Source organism: Dasypus novemcinctus, chromosome 1 (assembly GCF_030445035.2).
Source record: "Dasypus novemcinctus isolate mDasNov1 chromosome 1, mDasNov1.1.hap2, whole genome shotgun sequence".
NCBI classification, from domain to species: Eukaryota; Metazoa; Chordata; class Mammalia; order Cingulata; family Dasypodidae; genus Dasypus; species Dasypus novemcinctus.
In genome coordinates, this window is record NC_080673.1 from 129,927,086 (window position 1) to 129,949,925 (window position 22,840).

The 22,840-nt window shown below is 37.0% G+C and overlaps 1 protein-coding gene across 3 annotated transcripts in view; it reads right to left on the reverse strand.

Annotated features, from left to right (window-relative positions):
* Positions 1–18,369: 18,369 nt before the first annotated feature.
* USO1 (USO1 vesicle transport factor) overlaps positions 18,370–22,840 on the reverse strand; it is a 137,715-nt gene continuing 133,244 nt past the window's right edge. For all 3 annotated transcript variants that reach the window (XM_058296814.1, XM_058296809.2, XM_058296820.1), the window contains 3 exons: positions 22,423–22,530; positions 21,386–21,601; positions 18,370–19,399 (listed from right to left, as the gene is read on the reverse strand). In XM_058296814.1, the coding sequence (XP_058152797.1) occupies positions 19,319–19,399; positions 21,386–21,601; positions 22,423–22,530 (405 nt within the window). In that variant the 3' untranslated portion in view covers positions 18,370–19,318. The remainder of the gene's footprint in view (positions 19,400–21,385; positions 21,602–22,422; positions 22,531–22,840) is intronic.

A 22,840-nucleotide genomic window follows, 5' to 3' on the forward strand; every position in this document is an offset into this window, starting at 1 on the left:
AGTTTAACCATCTGAATTCCAATAGCTTCCTGAAGGAAATCCTAAAACTAAAATGGCACCCAGCACCAACATAACCAGTCAGATTATGTTGATGATTCAGGCATAATGACTAGGATGTTGATAATCCTTGCCTAGAAAGCTCAGTAGTCCCACAGCAAGGTATGTACACAAAGCAAGGCCACAGAATTAGGCCCAAGAAAAATTGTGATCTATTCACATTTGCAGTGTAGCACTTAAATATTCTAACAGACAATTGGTGATGATCAATAGATCGTAGACCAGAGACAAGAAGGAGGGACAATTGGCCATAAAAATAGTAGGTCAAATGAAAGGACACTGATTGTTGCAGGGGTACACATACTAACATCAAAGTCATGCCAAAAAGATTTCTTTGTTGATGCCCTAGCACTGTGGTACTTTGATAGTAAATTAAAAAAAAAACCCACAAAGATGGAAAATACCTAGTCCATTTCAATTACCTAGTCAGAGCACTCCAGAGAACGGAAACTATTATCTGCTGGTTGGTAATGACCAGGAGACAGCAGGAGTCTAAGGACGCTTAAGACACTTCCTTCTTAAGTACATTGAGATGGACTCATTTCCATGACTTGCTCCCCGGGGCTGTGAATTAGTCTCTGGGCAGGACCAAGGGCAATCCAAATGGAGGCAAATTAGGCAAAAGTGAAACTAGTTTCTCTTACCTGCTCCTATCTGTTGGATGGGAGCCCAGCCTCATGCTTCCCCTTTATTTTATCTTCTGCAGGAGTCATTTTTGCACCATACTTCTTCACCGCCTTTCAAGCCAAGACTGTCAACTAGCATGGAGTCATCTATTTATTCCAGTTATGAAGTGTTTTTTCTAACTTGATCTCTCCTTCTACCTTACAGCCAATTCAAAGACTTAAAGGGAAACCAGAGAATGCTCTCGACAGAAAGGCAGCTAGCTCGCTTGCCCTGGGGGTTTCCCGTGGTTTTGGAGCACCAGACTGATTAAACCCATAGCCAACAAGGAAGAATGCATCTAGTTCCAGCCAGTGCCTATCATTCCCTGATGAAACAAGTCCACTCTGGCTCCTTTCTTGGTGGGGATCAAAGCTCCGAGGGGCCCTGTCCTCACACTCTCTATGCAGTCCAAGATATCGGAGAGAAATGGGAGGCTTCTGTACCTGGGAATGTGTCCTACTTCAGTCTGTCAACAAGGTTCCCCCAACACCCCACGTTCTGATTATGGCAGGTCTCCCCACAAGGAGAACACTTCCCAACACCAGTTGTCCCATCTCCTCTGTAACTAAGGAGCCCGGAGGAGACATGTAAACTCAAGACTGTACTCAGTGTCCCCTTTTCTTGGGAGAAGACCCAAATCTGTATCTGTTTGTGCTGCTGTCTGGTTATGGAGAGCAACTTTCAAGGGAAATGTTGTAAACTCCAGGTGGTTCTGGGCATTCTCTAGCAAAAATTATGACCCTCTGTTTGTCCCCTATGAAACTGACTTGTTATTACGGGGCTCACCTCAACTACCAAGTCCTTTAGAAATGGTGTTCATCTGTAAAGATGCTTTATAAACCCAGGAAACTGATATTGGCACATGCCCTATGACTCTTAGGCAATTTCTCCCTAAATTACCTAAACATAAAACAGCACAACTTCTAATAATCTCTGAACTAAGATAAAAAAAAGAAGTCGACTTCAGGCAAACTTGGGAAGCCACAGGAATTTGCCATCTCTGTGCCTTAATTTTGCATTTCTCCTTAGGCATTATAACTTTCTATTCTCAAACCATCTCTCCCAAGTCTGGAAAGGTTCTGTTATCGGTCATTTACACTTTTAATTACGTAAGTACTCTTCAGACTATACAATGCTGAGTTCACTGAATTTCCAACACTTGAGCTGGAACCCTCAGAGGGAAAAAGATTGCCTAGATTGTACCAATACATTTAAATTGAAAAATTCTTAAAGGAAAAGGCAAAAAAAAAAAAAAAAAGGGGTGGGGTGGGGTGGGGGTGGGGAGATACTTTTGGCAGGAAAAAAAATTTAAAAGCCCAGTTGTTTTCACAGTTAAATTAAACAGATTGTCCTTCAAGTGGAAAGAACTACTCTGAAAAAAATGTCTTTGGAGAGTGAGTTGGGAGAGATGATAATAGAAGAAAGAGCACAAATTAGAAACTAAAATGATAACCAATTATAGCAGACTACTGTTGTTGGAAAGCTTCAGCAGCTACTCAGTTTGATTATGGTACAACTGATGGAGATTAACTCAAAGATATTAGTGGTATCTTGTGTACAACAAATGAAACAAAGAATTTAGGACTGACTAAAAAATAGGAAGATGACTAACAAAGAAACAGAAGTTAACCTACCCTTAATGTTGGGGAAAAAATGGAGATAAAACAGTCCTGTTTAGTCAAGGTTGAAAGGAAAAATATATGACTCAATAGGAACCTTTCTAGGAACTGGTTTGCAGAAGTCTTGAAATTGGAAGAAGACCCAGTGATAAGTACAGGAAAAATAGGGGTTTGATGATCAAATCTTTGATTATGTATAATCAAGCAGCATTAAGGTGGACTTATAGCTGTGGTATGCTAGTAGATGTTTAAAAACTGGCTAAAAAAGGGACCTTTTTAGCTGGAAAATTTGTTTAATTTTATAATTTTATTCAGGGACTAAAGGCCTGAATTGGCGATGACATTACTGAACACGGAGCTGGGAAGAGATGTGCAGCAGGACGCCGTTATAGAACATGTCCATCATAGAGACACAATTAACATAAATAGCCTCAGGAGCATGGAGAAGAGTGAAATACAGTGAAATAATTAGGACATGATAAGGTTTGAGTATTTATTGCCTTTCTTTTTGATATAACTTATTTAATTGTAAGTTTACATAATTCAATTTTTAATAGTGGCTATGTTTAACAATGAACTCACAACATTCCTAAAAAACTATTGGCTGGCTCCAGCATGCCAATAAGCATAAAGATTAAAGTCAATAGACAAAAAGAAGCAGACACAAGGGAGTCTTGAAATACTAGTATGAATATGATATTGCATTTCAAATCCTAGCATAGCAGCATTAAGGAACGTTGTAAAACAGAGCAGTAAGAGAAATTCTGGTACAATACAATTATAGAGTACCATTAGGACTTCTCTATGCTGCATTTCATATTGAAAGGAAAATGTATTTATAAAGAATCCCCAAGCAGAAAGGAAAAGGAAATACTAAAACAGACTGAATCGTCATAACCAAAGTATGCGTTAATTTAGAATGAAGAAACAGTAAGAAAAAGGAGACAAATACACAGCTGAGCAACAGCAGAGCAAACTGAGAGACCTGCTAATATGGCTCTTCTCAGTTTTGGAATAATTCATTGTATTTCACTTTTAAGACATCACAAAAACTCTTGTAGTAAGCAACCAAATTTAGAAGTTCAAAATGCAAGGTTATTCACTTGCTTTGATGACTTTCAAGGGCTTAGATGTGAGTAGAGAAAAACATTTTTAAAGATGGATGGATTTCTAGAGAAAGGAGCACAGAACACAAACTACTTTCACATTTTTCTTACACAACCATCTTCTACCCTGAAAAATGGGATAGTATTAATGATAATTCAGTGGTTTTCAAAGGATGCCTAAATGATTTCCCGTGCTTACTTGATGGCAGATTCACACCTCATCACCGATATCCATTCTCTTTCCCATGGCAGATATCACTAACCCAATGGGACACCCTGACCCACTGAGCAAACTGGGGTCTCAAGATCCCAACCCAGTATGCCAAGTTGTCATACAAGATGAAACCTACCAGCCAATTCTGGCCACAGCAAACCAGCAAAAAGACCATCTGTTCAAGGATATCACTCTAGCAACTGTATACCTGTGATGGTTAGGTTCGTGTGTCAGCTATGCCAGCTAATGGTGCTCAGTTTTTGGTCAAGGAAGCACTTGCCTAATTGTTACTATGAGGACGTTAATAAGTTTATTGCATCTATGGTTGACTACATCTACAATCAACTAAGGAGATTGCCTTCCACACGGGGAGAAGTCTTATCCAATTAGTTGAAGGCCTTAAAAGGAGATGTGATGATTTCAACAGTCAGAAGAAAGAATTTGCATCTCTACTTCAGCTAGCCAGCTTCTCCTATATAATTCTTCAATAACCTTTATTGCAGTTTCCCAGCTTGCAGCCTGCCCTATGGAATTTGTACTAGTGCATCCCCACAGTCACATGAGACAATTTTACAAAATCTAGTATTTACAGATATCTTGTCAGTTCTGTTTCCTTAGAGATCCCTGACTTATACACACCTCCCTTCTCTAGTCTATTATTTTCATCTCCATATTATATATAATTTAGCATTTCCTATTTTAAAAGATCTCTTGCTTGACCCTATATCCTGCTCTAGCTGTGACCTATTTCTCTGCTCCTCATTATTAGCAAAACATCTCAAAATAATTTCCTGTGCTTGCTGCTCTCAATTCCTCTATTCTCATTTATTCTAAATTTCTGTTACTCATAACTGAATTACCTTAAATATTTTAATCTGGGAAACTCATTAAATATTTTTCCACTGAATACCGGTTAGTTATTGTGACTCAAGATTATTAAATTGGGAGAAAGAGCATCTCAATGAAAAATCCATCACGAAATATCAGTATACTGAAATATCTTTCAAATATGAAAAAAGAGGTTTAAGGAAATGCTCATGTACAAACTTAAATAAGGAAGTTACTTCTTTGCATCTAATATCGACATAATTTTTCATAATTTATTCACTTGTTTTCATAGGGTAGTTAGGAGAAGTTATGAATCAAGAGAAATTAAAATATTATCTTTGCAGCCCAAGTAGACACTTTTTCACTTTTCGAACATTAGATGTTTTTAAAGAATTTATCAAGAAAAATACTAATTACACAAGATTAGGAAATTTTAAAGTTATATAGATATAAGTGATATAATAAATGAGGTAGTTTAAAATGAGGTTTAAAATCCTATTATCTTTATATTACATATTTATCATGTCTTTATTACTTATGTAATAGCTGCTTCAATCCATAAGAAATCTCAATTGTATGGTATGTTGTCATTTCACTTAAATAAAAATGAAATAGAAATTTCACAATGCTTTCCCACTCATGACCGTATTGAACTGTGGCAATAACTGGATGCAGTTAGTAGGGTAAAACAGTTCTCTCTCGCTCGCTCTATATATATGGGAAAATGAAGGGTTTGAGATAAAATAAGGATCTGGGAAAAAAAATCCTGATAGGTTGCAAAGATACAGAAGAACCTGAAGTTGAAATTCAAACAGATACAAAAAGGTTTTATTTTGGAAAGTTCAAAAGAAAAATAGCAAACACACAGAATGGCTTTACAACAGAACTTGTGGAAATTAAGCAAGCAAACAAGCAGGGCAATGGTATGTGATCTCCCCAAAAGCTACTAAAATCTTCATCTGAATTGAAAACATGATTTTAATATTTACTAAGCACTGTAAGAAAAGGAAAGTACTCAAAATATGAAGGTGATTTTTTTTCCATTCAGTTTGGATACCATGTGTATAGACAAAATTTATTCAAGGAACTACCAAGCGGCATACATGTTTGCTACTTAAGACTGTATGTTCTGGGAAATGGATGTGACTCAATCAATTGAGCTCTCCCCTACTACATGGGAAGTTCCAGATTCAGTTCCTGGTGCCTCCTGGAGAAGACGAGCAAGACAGTGAGTTGGCACAATGAGCAGGTGTGGTGAGCTGATACAACAAGATGACACAACAAGGGGACACAAAGAGGAAAGACAATGAAACATACAACAAAGGAGAGAGCTGAGGTGGCTCAAATGATTGAGCACCTCTCCCGCATGGGAGGTCCCAGGTTCAGTTCCTGGTGCCTCCTATGGAAAAGATGTGCAGACATAGAGCACACAGTGACTGGACAGAGCAAAAACGGTGAGCACAAAACAAGGAGGTGGGGGCAGAATAAGTAAATAAAAATAAATTTTTAAAAATAAAAAAGACTATGTTCCTAAAGAATAAACTATGATCAATGAATAGAGCTACATGATAGGCTTCATCTCAATACATAAGGTATAAAGTTGTAGTAGTAAAAACTGCCAAAATTGGAATGGAAACATAAGAAAAGGGAATAGCTTCTATTTCACTTAAACAAGCCATTAGTGTATAGATGGTAGTTGATCGCTTCATATTGTTACATTATTGACCAATGTGAGTTACTCTGACTTATTTCATTGTCCATTTGCAAGTACCCCAGCCAAGAACTAAATACGGTAGGGTCTAATGCAAAAATTTTTGTTAAACTTACATCCTTCCAATTGCTTCCCCTAAACTTCATTTTTAAAACTAAGCTATATCCTACCAACTGCTTCCCCTGAACTTTATTTTTTAATTCTTTCTCCTTTATTTTAAAAAAATGTCTGACAGATTAAGGATTAGAGCTCAAGAAAATAAAAGTACCTGATACCCCATGATCTCTGCCTCTTGATCTTCATTTCTTTGTGTAATATCCTCCCCTAGAGAATGGACAGGATCTGACGTCTAAGTAATAGAATATGGCAAATATTGAGATGTCACTCCTGTGATTATTTGATATGACAAAGGTGATGGGATGTCACTCCTGTGATTTTGTTACCTTAGGTAAGACCCAGTCTTGCTAGCTGATTAAACTAGAAGTTCTCCTTACTGGCTTGATGAAGTAAGTGAGCATGGTAAGGAAGAACCAGAGGCAAGGAAACTGTGGATGACCACTAGGAGCTGTGGGTGGACTTCACCCAAAACCAGAAAGAAATTGAAGCCCTCAGTTCTACAGCTGTAAGAAATTCTGCCAACAACCTTAAGTGAGCTTTGGAAACAAATTCTCTTCTAGTTGAGTGGATGAGAACACAGCCCAGCTGACACCCAAGAACAGAGGTGTGCATGGCGGATCACAGATCACAGCTTTTGATTAGGAAATTCAGATCACTGGGTACTGGCTCAGAGGGCAGCTGTTGTTTCAACTCGTCCTAGACAAAGGTGCTGGCAGCCACTGCTTTGACCCCTTCCTGGACAAAGGTGCAGCAACCATTGTTTCAACCTTTCCCAGACAGGGATAAAGGTGGTGGAGTTTTAAAGACGTAGGGTTTCCTCAGGGCTGCAGGGAAAAGTTGGCTGAAGGGTAGCATTTGCTGGGCAGGCCAGGAAATCTCAGCTTTGGGGAAATGTTGGAGAAGTTTTTGGCAGCCTTATGGACCCCTCCACAGGCCACTTTGGAGTCAGCAACCCCTTTGTGGATCCCTGGTCCTGCTTTGGCTAGGAACGAGCAAATTGGGAAAGTCCTCCCTGGGGTGAGCCTGCTCCCAGAATTGGCCCACCAAGCAAAAGCAGCATGACACAATGAAAGGAATGCAAAAATCTATAGAGGGGAGTGTGGATGTAGCTCAAGTGGTTGAATGCCTGCTTCCCATGTACAAGGTCCTGGTACCTCCTAAAAACTAAAGCAAATGAGAAAATCAACTCTCATTGAGGAGCAGATGTAGCTCAGTGGTTGAGTGCCTGCTTCCCATGTACGAGGTCCTGGGTTCAATCTCCGGTACCTTCTAAAAAAAAACAAGAACATCTACAGAGGCAGGCAGTCTGGGACACTGTCCTGCCCGCTTCAGATATCCTGGAGAGGGTCTGTCCTGGGATACAGGAAAGGCAACCAAATTCCTGTAGACAGGGGATCTCCAAGAGAAGCCCAGGAAAGACAGAGGCCACAGTAAGATAGGGAAAACTCTTCACAGTGCTTTTGCCTTGGGCAGACCTTCCAGATAGGAGTGCTGAAGCTCAAGTAAACCTCTGTCTTATCACCAGCTGGTTACAAAACCAAGAAAGACATTCCAGGGAGTAAATCCCAGAGATAACATTTGAAAATATTAAAATGTAGAGTGTGCAAGACACAGAAAATATTAAAATGTAGAGTGTGCAAGACAAGAGTACAAGGCAAAGAAATAGGAAATGATGGCCCATACAAAGGAAGAGGATAAAAATATGGAAAACATCAATGAAGACCAGAATGTGCACACATCCATGGCAGTTTGACATTATTTTGTGAATCTCAAAAAAATAATTATTATTTTTGTAAACTAATCTATTCTGGGTGTGATACCCTGTGAGAATATTAAATTCAGTTGAGAGCCCTTGATTAGATTACCAGTTAAGATTGCTTGGGTGGCTTTCTTATTTGATTGTGTTAGTAAGGTGTGACTCAGGCTTAGTCCCCTCCCCCTTGGTGGGGCTGATATAAATGGCACTCACACAGACAGACACGTGGGAAGAGAACTCTGTCATTTTTTGATACTGACATGTGACAGAAAGGAGAAGGCTCAAACAGCTAAAGCCCCAGGGAGAGATGAACCGTTTTGTCTGATAGCTTACAGCTGAGACTGGGAAGAGCGCAAAGCAGCAAGAGGAAGAGGAAGCCCTGAGGGAAAGACAGAGACCAGCCGGAGATCGGTGACTATCTTGCTTCAATGTGTGGCAAATAATTTTGGTGAGAAAGCAGCCCTGAGTTGGACATTTTATAGCCTTGTAACTTTAAGCTTTTACCCAAAATAAATATCCCTTATAAGCCAACAGATTTCTGGTACTTTGCATTGGCAGCCCTTTGGCAGACTACAACAATACCAAATAAAGCCTTTTAAAAAGTGATCTGAAAAATGCTTAAGGAGATGAAGGAAGTACAGAGAAAGAACTATAAGATATCAGGAAAAAAAATGAATGACCAATATAAGAGTCAAAGTAGAGGTAGGAACTGTGAAAAAGGCCAAACATAACTACTGGAGTTGATGACCACATAACTGAAATGTAAGTGTCCAATAGGTTTCAAAAGCAGACTGGAGCTGGTAGAAGAAAGAATCAATGGATTCAAAGACAAGACACTTGAAATGAGTCAGACTCAGCAGAAAGAAAAAAGAAATATTACAAGAGAAAATAGAGGAGTTCAGGGAAGATGGAGATGAAGGAGACCAAGGAAGTCAGCACACATTTTCCAGAAGAGAGTGGGAAAGAGAAATGAAGAGGCCAAATGAAAAAGCTAGTTAATAGCCCCTGCAGCAGGGAAAGGTATTCACCCCTTTGGTGAACAGTCTCAGGAAAACCCATTGCTGACTGTGCCAACTGAGAGGGGAGTGGATGTTTCCCTCTTCCCTGGGAAGGGGGAGGGTATAATGGAGGACTGAGTGCAGTTTCTGTTTGGTGAGTTTAAACATCAGGGCCCGGCTTTGAATTGTGACTCTAACTGGATCAGAAACACCATTCAGCTGGAAGAGACAAGTCTGTGAAAAAGTTTGCTGAAGAGGGCCATCTACTGGTATGCAAGGAAAGTGAAGGAAAAAAAGGATTTTTGGCATCTCTCCAGTCCTGTCCCCACACCCTCTTGGATCTGGTCTGTGCACCATTAGTGGGTACTTGGGTCTGTTATAATAATTTAAATAGGGCAATTTCAAAGATTTAGAAAAAATTGAACCAAAAATCAAAGAAGAGCCATGAAAAGTAAAACAACTAAACAATAAAATCCTGGACAAGAGAGAGAAATTGACCATCAGAATAAACTCACCAACATAATCAGATGCCTAGACATCAGCATAAAATTATAAGACATACTAAGAAAAAGGGAGATATGACCCAACAAAAGGAATGAGTTAAAAATCCTGACAAACCACAAGATTTAAAACAATAAATGATGTTCGAACAAATCTCCTAACTCAATTCAAGGAGTTAAAGGAAAATATGGCAAAAAAGATGAAGAATATTAAGAAGACACTGGGTGAGCATAATGAAGAATTTGAAAACTTGCAAAGAAAAGTAAAAGATCTATGGGAATGAAAGACAATGGATGAAATTAAAAAGATATCAGAGGCATACAAAGCAGATTTAATAGCAGAAGAACGAATAAGCAAATCAGAAGACAGAGCATCTGAATGTGAAAAGATAAGACAGAGAAAAGAATTGAAAAAACTGAACAGGGTCTCAGGGAATTGAATGACAGTGCGAAGTACACAGATATATAGGTTATAGGTGTCCTGGAAGGAGAAGAGAATGGAAAAGGGGTAGAAAGAATATTTGAGGAAATAATGGCCCCAATTTCCCAACCCTGATGAAAGACATAAATATAAATATCCAAGAACAATGTACTCCAAACAGAATAAATCTGAATAGTCCTACTCCAAGACAGAAAATATTCAGAATGTGAAATGCCAGAGATTAAGAGAGAATTCTGAAACCAGCAAGAGAAAATTGATCCATCACATATAATGGCTTTCATTAAGACTTAGTGTAGATTTCTCTTCAGAAATCATGGAGGCAAGAAGGGAGTGGTATTTTATACTTAAGATAGTGAAAGAAAAAAATTGCCAGCCAAGAGTTCTTTATATGCAAAAGTGTCCTTTAAAAATGAGGGTGAGTTTCAAGTTTTCACAGATAAACAGAAACTCAGAGAGTTTGTCCCCAAGAGACCAGCTTTATGAGAAATAGTAACAGGAGTGCTGCAGCCTGAAAGGAAAAGACAGGGGTGGGGGGGTGGGGAAGAGAGAGAGAGAGAGAAAAAGAGAAAGAGACTTGGTTAAGAGTGTAGAAATGAAGATTGAAGATGATTAGGAAGGGTAACTCAAAAGGTAAAAAGACAGACAATAGTAAGATATGACATAGGAAAGCCAAAGGAGAAAATGGTTGAAGTAATGCCTTTACAATAATAACATTGAATATTAATGGATTAAACTCCCCAATCAAAAGATGCAGACTGTCAGAATGGATAAAAAAAACATGAGCCACCTATATGCTGTGACAGGACACAAATATGCTGAAAATGAAAATTTGAAAAAATATATTCCATGCCAACAGTAACCAAAAAAAATGGGAATAGCTACACTAATATCAGAAAACATAGATTTTAAATGCAAAATTGTTATAAGAGATGAAGAAGGACATTGTATATTAATAAAAGGGGCAAGTGACCAAGAAGAAATAACAATCATAAATCTTTATGCACCTATCTTGGATGCCCCAAAACACATGAGGCAAACACTGGTGAAACTGAAGGGAGAAATAGACATCTCTACAATAAGAGTTGAAGACTTCAATATACTATTCTCATCATTGGATAGAACATCTGGACAGAGGACCAATAAGGAAGTAGAGCTTCAATATTATGTCAAACAATCTAGACCAAACACATGTATATAGAACACTGCACCCCCAAACAGCAGGATATACATTTTTCTCTAGTAATCACAGATCTTTCTCCAGGATAGACCATTTGTTGGATCACAAAACACATCTTAAAAATTTAAAAAGACTGAAGTTATACAATGACTTACTCTGATCATAATGGAATTAAGCTGGAAATCAATAACAGGTGAACAAAAAATTCACAAGTAAATGGAGGTTAAACAACACACTCTTAAAAAATCAGTGGGTCAAAGAATTTGAAAGAGAAGTCAGTACATATCTCACGATGAATGAAAATGACAACACAATGTATCAAAAGCTATGGGAAGTGGATGTGGCTCAAACACTTGGGTGCTTGCCTACCACATGGGAGGTCCTGGGTTAAGGTCCTGGTGCCTCCCAAAAGAAAGTGAGCAGATGACAAGAGCTAAATGCTGCCTCCTGTTGCAACAGAGCTAAATACTGCCTTCCACCGCAAGAGAGCTAGATGGTACTGCAACAAAGCTAAAAGCCGCTGCAACATAGCTAGATGCCACCTTGCCACAAGCAGAAGCCACAAGCCAGGAGATGCCACAGCTCTTGGGAATCTAACATGGCTCAGGCCATTGGGCACTTGCCTCTCACACGGGAGGTCCCGGGTTCAGTTACCAGTGCCTCCTGGAGAGGGCAAGCAAACAATGAGCAGACAGATGAGTGAACCATCTGAGGGAAAGGGGAGATAAATAAAGAAAAATTTAAAATGTAAATAAAAAACAAATCTTAAAAAAGAAAAGCTATGGGATACAGTGAAGGCAGTACTAAGAGGGAAATTTATAGCTATAAATGCTTATATTAAAAAGGAAGAACTAGAAAAAAGAAGAGCAAACTAAACCCGAAGCAAGCAGAAGAAAATAAAATTTAGAGTGGAGATAAATGAAACAGAAAACAACAATAACAAAAAACAAACAAACAATAGAATCAACAAAACCAATTGGTTCTTTGAAAAGATCAACAAAAGCCAAACCTTTGGCAAGACACAATGAAAAAAGAGAGGATACAAATAACAAAAATCAGAAATGAAAAATGCGACATTACTACCAACACCATTGAAATAAAAAGTACTATAATTGGATACTATGAACAACTGTATACCAACAAATTAGATAACCTAGATGCAATGGACAAATTCTGAGAAACACAAACTACCTACTTTGATTCAAGAAGAAAAAGAAGATCTCAACCAACCAATTATAGTAAAGAGATTTAATCAGTAATCAAAAACATCCCAAGAAAGAAACGTTCAGGACCAGACGGTTCAACAGGGGAATACTACCAAACATTCCAAGAGGACTTAACTCCAATTCTGTTCAAACTCTTCCACAAAAGTGAAGAAGGAACACTCCCTAACTCATTGTTTGAGGCCAACATCACTTCCATACCAAAGTCAGATAAAAATACCATAAGAAAAGAAAACTACAGACAAATCTAATACAAAAAAACTCTACAAAACTCCAGCAAACCCATTCCAACAGCATATTAAAAGAATTATACACCATGATCAAGTGATATTTATCCCCAATATGCAAGGGTGGTTCTAAGAAAATCAATTGATGTAATAAATTACATTAACAGAATGAAGGGAAAAAATGACATGATCATTTCAATCAATGCAGAAAAGGCATATGACAAAATACAGCAATCTTTCTTTATAAAACTTTTAGAAATCTAGAAATAGAAGGAAACTTTCTCAATAGGATAAAGGGTGTATATGAAAAGCCCAAACCTAACATGCTGTTTAATGATGAAAGACTGAAAACTTTCCTTTTAAGATCAGAAACAAGGCAAGGATGACCACTGTCACCACTGTTGTTGGTGTTAGCATTGAACTGGGAATTCTTGCCAGAGCAATTAAGCAAGAAAAAAAAGATCAAATTGGGAAGGGAGAAATAAACTTTCACTATTTGCAGATGTTATTATTCTATATTCAGAAAATCCTGAAAAATCTACAACAAAGCTCCTAGAACTAATAAATGCATTCAGCAAAGTGGCAGGGTACAAGATCAACACCCCAAAATCAGTAGTGTTTCTATACACAAGCAATGAATCAGAAGAAGAAATCAAGAAAAAAAATTCCATTCACAATAGCAACTAAAATAAGTATCTAGGAATAAATTTAACCAAGGATATAAAGGACTTGTACACAGAAAACTACAAAACATTGCTAAAAGAAGTTAAAGAAGACTTAAGTAAGTGGAGGGACATTCCATATTCAAGGATTGGAAGACTCTATATTGTTAAAATGCCAATACCACCCAAAGCAATTTATAGATTCAATTAAATTCCAAAAAAATTTAAATAACTTTCTTTGCAGAAGTGGAAAAGGCAATCATCAAATTTATATGGAAGGATAAAGCATCCTGAATAGCTAAAGCCATCTTGAAAAAGAAGAATGAAATTGGAGGACTCACATTTGCCAATCTTAAAACTTATTACAAAGCCACAGTAATCAAAACAGCATGGTACTGGAACAAGACAGACATATAGACCAATGGACTAGAACAGAGTGCTCAGAAAACAACTCTAACATTTATGGCCAAATGATTTTTGATAAAGTGGCAAAGACCACTCAATTGGGAATGAATATTCTCTTCAACAAATGGTGCTGGGAAAATTGGATCTCCATTAAAAAAAAAAAAAAGACCTAACCCATACCATATACACAAATCAACTCAAAATGAACCAAAGAACTTAAAATATAAGAACTAGAACTATCAAACTTAGAGGAAAATGTAGGGAAGCATCTTGAGGACCTGTGTTTGGCAATGGCTTATTAGACTTTACACACAAAGCACAAGCAACAAAAGAAAAAGATAAATGGGACTTCATCATAATGAAAAACTTCTGTTCTTCAAAGGGCTTTATCATGAAAGCAAAATGACAATGGGAGAAAATATTTGGGGACCACATATCCAATAAAGGTTTGCTATCCAGAAGATAAAAAGAAATCCTTCAATTTAGCAACAAAAAGACAAACAACCCAATTTAAAAATGGGTGAAAGACTTGGACATCTCTCCAAAGACAAATAAATGGCCAGATAGCACAGGAAAGGCTGCTCAACATCATTAGCCATCAGGAAAATGCAAATAAAAACCACAATGAGATAACATTTTATACCCATTAGAATGGCTGCTTTAAAAAAAAAAAAAAAAAAAGGAAAATAAGTGAAGAGGATGCAGAGAAATAGAAATACTCATTCATTGCTGGTGGCAATGTGAATTTGTGCAGTTGGTGTAGAAGGCAATCTGGTGGTTCTTCAGAAAGTTAGATATAGAACTATACCATAAGACCCAGCATTACTTCTATAAGGCATATACCCCAAAGAGTTGAAAGCAGGGACTCAGACAGATATTTACACACTGATGTTCATAGTGACATTATTCCTAACTGACAAAAGATGGAAGCAACTTAAGTATCCATCAACAGACTGGGATATATATACAATTGAATATTATTCAGCCATAAAAAGGAATAAGTCCTGATATATGCAAAAACATGATGAACCTTCAAGACATCACACTGAGTGAAATACACCACACACAGAGGGACAAATATTGTATGGTCTCACTGATTTGTAACAATTAGAATAACCAAACTCAAATTCAGAATCTAGAATATAGTGGACAGAATGGGGATAGGGGATAGGACGTTAAGGCTCATAAGGTTCCTATGTGGAAGAATAGAAATGTTTTGGTAATGGATGGTGGAGATGGTAGCACAGCATTGTGAACACAATTAACAGCACTGAAACATATATCTGAATATGATTAATAGGGTAAATGTTAAGATTGTATATATGGTAACAATAAAACATTTAAAAAAATCTATGGAACTACACTGCACAGTGAACCCTACGTGAAGCCATTTTAATTAATATTACAATTACAAAAATATGCTATCATCTATTGCAACATATTCCACACCAATGCAAGGTGATGGTGGTGGGGTGGTATATGGGAATCCTGTGTTCTATGCATGATTATTCTCTAAATCCACAACTTCTCCAATAAAAAAAGAAGAATCAGGAAATCCACCCCATATCCTCCAAAGTAACTAGCTTGCAAGTCTCTTTCTCTGTGATATGAGGCAAAAAGCTGCTTTGTAGGATATTAGGAGTATGACTTCTCAGACAAATGAAAAAGCTTTAAGTGAAAAGAGTCATGAAATGACAAGCTTTACCCCCATATTAAGCAAAATAAAATAGCTTTACAGGATAATACATTTATTTAAATATATCTAGAATTAAAAATCAGAGCTGGCAAAAAACTAGCAAATACGGTTAGAAATTCATGTGCTTACATTCTCATAGGTGGAAAAATAATTATAATGTGGTCTGAAGTTTTTGTAGTTAGCTAAATCAAAAGCATATGTAATGGTAGCAAGGCCAATGCTTAAGCTTTTTCAAACTAAAACAACCAGGCACAACTGCTTAAGAGTGGATATGGAGAAAAAAACTAGGACTAGAAAACAGGTAATTTGCCAGGAAGGGAAACCACATTTTAAGATAGATGATAATGTATCACATGTTAATGTTTCCCTGTGGTTTAATTTCATTTTGAAAAGTTATAGAAAGTCCTCAAGTTTCTGCATTACAGATTAACTGCAAGAATAACTTTTCTTCAGAGGTGCTGGCAGGGAAGCACATCATTAATCCACAACAAAAGGGTAACGTGATCAAGAACATTTAATTTAAAAATCTATTAAATGATAAACTATAATTGTAAAACTATTTTTTTTCTCAGATACCCATCTTCTATTGGTTAACAGGGCAGATTTCTTGAAAAACAAGTTCAATTAGGTTCACTAATAAAGAACTATTCACTGTCAATAAAATGTGTTTCATTAAAGTAGTTTGGGAAGAATTAAGTTTTCATTTTCCGAAATTGCACCAGGAAAGCAGAATTTAAAGGTCATAATTTTCTGTTTTCCTCTAATTCCAAAGCTCAACTTTATTTGGGGCAAGACAAATTTCATTATTTAGTATCACTTCAGATCTTTTAAAAATATTTTATTTTATAAAAATTTTATTTACCCCCCCGCCTCGCAGCTTGCTTGCTGTCTGCTTTGTGTCCATTCGCTGCCCATTCTTCTGTGTCTGCTTGTCTCCCTTCGTTGCATCATCTTGCTGTGCCAGCTCTCCAGGGACACGGGCTGTCAGCTGTCTATGGGCGCAGGCCAGCTTGCCTTCACAAGGAGGCTCTGGGACGCAAACCCAGGGCCTCCCATATGGTAGATGGGAGCCCAATCGATTGAGCCACAGCCACTTCCCCAGATCTCTTTCTCATCTCTATAGATTAAATTGCCCCAAGGCTCAGTTCTTGGTTTCCTTGCCTTTCTACATTCACTGCCTTAAAGTACTTATCCTGCCATATGAAATTAAATACCATCTATATTCTATTTTTCCAACCCCAATGTGCTCCAAATTTCTATATTCATCTTTTTACTGAACCTATCTACTTGTATGAATATAAACTGCAAACTCCTTTCCAGAAGCTACATACCACTTGACAGTGAATTATAAATGTGTTCACTGTCGCTTACACCTCTAGAATGTAAGTTATACAAAGGAAGGAACTATCTTATTCACTGCTCCATCCACTGTGTGACTAGCAGAACCTAGCACATTATACACTCTCTAAATACTTACTGAATGAACTACTGAATTTTACTAGTTCTGATGAGCATTATGAGGCCCCACACCTGGTAGTAACAAAACATTGTATAAAGATTAAACTCTCTGCCAGCAAAATTTCAGACTACTAATTTAAACATTCAAAGTGTTGGCTGTCACTTTACCTTTTATAGTAGCTTTGGGTGATTATTCTTTTATTTCAGAGGTGCTAGAGGTGCAAACAGCACTTGAATAAATTCCAAATCATAAGAACAAAATGTGCTTTGTGCTTTATGATTATTGTTCCACTGCTTATCTGTCAAAACTGGGAAATAGTCTTTAATGAGAGGATTGACAAATAGGCAGAGGAAAGAGGATATGCAAAAGCAAAATGTTATGAGAAATCAGGATAAATGCAGAAATAGTAAATTCCTTGGTATGGTCTAAAATAGAACACTCTGATGGAAGATAAGGGTAAAGAGCAGCAGAGTACACAGTGTCTTATCTACCTTGCTGGGGACACTCCAGTAAGCAAGTGCAGTATCTTCTGCTCGTATTTATATTTGAGAAAGCATACTGTGGTGAATATGGGGGATGGTGGAGGGTGCGGTAGAGTGAGAACAGCCAGACTGGAGGCAGAAAAATTAGTTCAGAGGTTCCTGAAGCTATCCAGGAAAACAACCAAACAAAACACACACACAAAACCATGGCCATGGTTAGGAAGATGTCCCTTTTGGCTCCAGGCTGAATTGTGTTACTAGGCCTCTTTACATCTTCCTAACTCCAGGTCATCCTGAGTAAATGAACTTTGGCAGTTATTTCTTCCTGAAGGTCTTTGGTATTCCTCATCTATGAAAGTCCTTTTTTTTTTTTGAAAGCCTTATTCTTACTTCTGATCCGTTTTTAAAATTTTTTTATTCTTGTAACATCAGCCTGAAATGTAGTCATGAACTAGCTGTTCATCTGTGGTGTCAACTTTAGGAAGACTTCATGTAATCTGAGCCAGGTCCCATGATGTAGTTCAAGGATGACAAGGGCCATCTTATGGTGATAGTGGCAGTGGTGGGATGGGGAACGCAGGGTGCAGTGTTCGTGGGCACTTTGTAACACACAGACATCTCCCATTTCAGGACACTGAACTATTCTACCCTCTTTCAAAAGTTTGTGCCTCTTAGTGGACTGCTCAAACTATTCCTGAACCCAGAAGGCAGACGATACACATCATACCCCAACCAATGCTATCTTGCCTTTAAATAAGTTTATTTCATTAAAAGACATCATTAGGCAAGAACTCCAATGCTGAATTACAACCATCCAAATCCTTCTTCGAGCTCTTCCACCTCTTCAGCTGCTCCAATTAGCCCCCTCCAATCTTAATGTTTGCCTTGAAAAACCATGTTTTCGGTTATAATAATGGACACTCAGTAAGAGAAGAATGCCCTTAATCACTTCTACTTGCCTCACTTTTTATTAATAATAAAATATTTTTCTCAAAATATAAAATAAGGGAACCATAGTAAAGAGTTAAGTGAACATAATATCTATATTTATTACCAAAACATTAAATTTTGACACATTGCTTCATTTGCTTTTTAAAAATCTATTATCTGACTTAAACCTATTCAGCAAAAATGCCAATAAATTATATAAATCATATTGTGGTTTTTTTATAACTAGAAACAATGTTTTATGATAATTAAACAACAATGCTAAATATAAGTTGCATGAGCTGTTAACTTGCAATTTTTTAAAGATATTTAGCTTAAAAACAAAACCAACCACGTGCTAATACGATGTTGCAAAAGTTTCTCAGAAACCCCCTCCACATCACTGTATGTCAGTACCCTTCTGTTTCTTCACTGAGGTATAGCACGCAGACCTATAAGATGTCAAGGCACTCATTCTAAACTGTTCTAGACGGCTCATTTTAAAAATTATATAGGATGGAAGGCTGATGAGCTACGTTATCCTTCAATCCATGCTATCTTGCCTTCAAGTGAACCCACTTCTTTAAAAGGAAATCATTAGCCAAGAACTCCAATGGTGAATTTAGAAACAATGATTCCAATTCAATTCACATTAAATCAAATATATCAGTACTTAAAATCACAAATTCCAAAACGTGAAAATGAGAAATACAGAACTTACATAAACAACAAATGAACTAAGGGTAATGGCATTGCTACCACATGCTTTAAAATGGTATTTTTTGGTGTCTGAAACTTTTTGCAAACTATACTTTGAGATAGTTCAAATGAATTTAAATAAATATGTGTGTTCCACATAAAGTCAGAGTTTTAGTGTTTTCAATATGGGTGGCCTCATTTAAAAAAATACATTGATAGTCTTATTAATGAATGTTTCCACTTGCTTTCTAAATCTTTATTTTCTGTGGAAGCAGACCAAAGCATTGTCTTAAGTCCACATCTTCAATATTACAATGCAATCCCCACCATCTCTAGAGATTTTAAAACTAGATATGATCCTGGTCCTCCCCGTCATCTTCATCCTCATCACCTTGGTCTCCAGATTCAAGTTCATCCTCTTCTTCAACCTAAAGGGAAAATATACATTTGACAATATGAAGATTTACTCACTTCACATTCAAATATATACTCTGTTGATAAATTCCATACTCTAGTAATTAGAATAGAATAGAAGCTATCTGATTTACTTGATTTAATGCTCAAGGCTCTGTGCTGTTTCTAATATGAGATGAGACATTTGGGTTAAATTTGCTGAGGGATTGCACTACCTCACTACACACACATCTGAATCAAACATGGCAAAAGATAACGGCACACTTGGATGATGAGTCTCTTATTAACAACAGAAGCACTCAAATCAATTAACTTTCTACACTCAAAGCCAAAAACAGAACAGAATAAAAGTGCTGGAAATCAAACTTAAAACTGTATCTTCCACACAATATTCTTAAAATTGAAAGAATAATGAATTCCTATCCTGGAAAGTCCTGCTACATTCTCTAAAAGAGCGGCAAGAATCCCCCGAGCACATGGGCAGTGCCTGGTGATGGAGGACAGACCATTACACCAGGCTCTTGATACTGACGGTTTTATTTATGAATTTTTTCTTGTGAAATTGAAACTTTGTCTATTATTAATATATTGCCTTAGAGTACCTCCTGAAAGCCTCCTTGTTGCTCAAATGTGGCCTCTCTTAAGCCAAATTCAACATATAAATGCACTATCTCCTCCTGCGCCCCCAGCATTGGACATGACTCCTAGCTTACTAGAGATGCATCTGGAAAAAGACCTTGACCAAAAGGGGTAAATGTTAAATACAAATGAATTTTTATGGCCAAGGGATTTCAAAGTGAGTCGAGAGGTCACTTCAGTTACACTTACGCATGTCTCAGCAGTATCTCATTGACTACCAGAGTAAACAGTGTGGTTCCTGAGGGCTCTAGATACAAATAGACACTATAGGTAGGGCACACAATCTCAGGAACTCAGCACTGTCTCAGTGGTCCTTACTTTGGAATATATGCTCCCCAATGAAGGAGAGTTAGACTCATTTGTACTTCCCTTACACATAGCTCTTCAGTCCCTTTTATTTGCACCTATAATTAGCACTACACTTGTTAAATATATGTCCCAAAGACCTAAATCTTCAGTCTCTTCATATGTTGGTTGAGCCCTGAATCTCAGTAGAATTGCAGCACCTACTCTCCAGTTCACTGGACTCGCCCAGAACAACTAACAAAAGGAGGATGATGGATAACGCCCATCCCAATTAACAGAAAGTATCTACAGCTGCAAGCAGGACAGTTCCATCCATCTGCCCCATAGGATCTAAGGCTCCTCTCAATTTGAAACAGTGTGGGCACAACCATCCCCACATCCTCAAGATTTAGCAATGAAAGAACATAAGGGGGTATGCAACTATGGACTACTAAAGTAGACTTATTATTTGCGCAATGGAAGAACCTGTATGGCTGATATAAAGCCATGGCCACTGGAGGTTCTGAGGTGAGGGAGAGGGAAGAATAGGTGTAACATGGGGGTATTTTTGGGACATTGGAATTGTTCTGCCTGACACTGCAAATGACAGATACAAGCCATTATACATTTTGTCAAAACCCATAAAATTGTGTGGGGCAAAGTGTAAACTATAATGTAAACTATAATCCATGGTTAGCAGCAATGCTTCAATATGTGTTCATCAATTATAACAACTGTACCACACTAATGAAAGATGTTGTTAATGGGGGAAAGTGTGAGAGGGGGAGAGGTGGATATATGGGAATCCCCTATATTTTTGATGTAACATGTATGTAATCTAAAGCTTTTTTTGAAAATTAAAACAAAAAACAAAAACAAAAACACCCACAACTGTATCTTAAGTCAATTCACCTAAAACAGTGAAAGCAACATAGATGACACCATGTTGTCATGTGCTTTTTTTGTTGCTTGTGATTTATATATATATGTCATACATTGCCATGCGACATTAAATTTTAAAAATGCACTATAAAAAAGCATAGTATTCATCATTTTAAAAAACATTTTAATCTTACTGTATGACCAAGTTCCTTTAGTTTATTCTTCAAAGAAATTATTTGCTGATCTTGATCGGCCAACAGCACCAAGAGATCATCTTGTTCTTTTTTAGAATCTGTAAGTTTCTCCTCCAGCTTATTTTTCTCATTTTGTAAAATGGCAATGGTACTGTTAGATGAATCCAGCTGCTCCTTAATAGCAATTCTTTCCTCAGACAGAGCTTTAATTTCATTCTGGAAAGAAAGGGGAAAATTACTAATCTAGATTTGGTATTCACTGTCCTAGATTTTTTAAACAAATTGTTTCTTTCTATGACAAATCACTATACTGACCCAATCTGAGGGACTCGGGGGTGGGGTTTAGTGGACAGGAGGACACACACACACACGGACACACACACACACACACACAAGTAACATAAAATTTCATTTTACGGACTCTCTATCAAAAAAAATTATTGCAAAAAATATAGTGTAGCATCAAAAAAATAGTTTAAATAGACTATCCAGAAAATCCTAAGAAATAAAACAGTAATATCACCTCAGATAATCAGAGGAATAATAAACCTCAGATAATGAGAGGAATAAAAAGACATAAATAACAAGCAGAAAGCTTGATAGCATCAGAATTAGAACTCAAAATGCAAATTCTGACATTTCTTTATCCCAACTTCATATTTGCAATTAAAGTGGACAGAACAATGACTTCAAACAAAATCAATGATTTACAAATTTATAACCCTGGTTTTCTTATTGTAATTATATGTTGATGTTCAAAAGAAAACAAATATTTTCAATGATTTTTACTTTTAAAATATATTCCTATCATTCTTATATTATACAGTTGATACCATTACTTGAAATGGTATTAAAAAAAACTTGACCTGTGCCATTTTTAGTCATCAAAATAGGAATGGAAATGTGAGATAAAATTACATGCCATTAGCTTTCTTAATAAATCTAAGGATTTGAGAGATTAAAGGAAATAAAATCAAATTTCCTGGCATTCATTTGAGAAAATATGTAACAAATAAAAGGTGTCACCAAAAGCCAACCTTTAATTCTTTAGTCTCTTGTAATAATGCTGGCAGTCTTCCTTCTACCTCACCAGTTTTCATATCTGTTACAGCTTCATTCTCTCCTGATACAGGAACTGATTTTACCTGAGAGTAGAAATGGAAAAATAATATATTTTTTTTAAATTTAAAAATTCCTAACAATCAATATGTACTTATGACATTGTGGTTTAATTTTCTGGGTATGTTGAATTTTTATTTCAAATAACAGAAAATATAATTCCTAACGTATTTACGTGCACGTTATAGTACAAAGAAGGCTGAGCTAAGGTGCCTAAATTGAAGTCAGTCCAGGAAAGCCCTAACATAGCAGCTCTAACACAGTTATATCATATTGACAACCAGAGAACATTTTTCAAAGCCTTTTCCTCATAAAATGCCTGCAAGTTAAATTCAT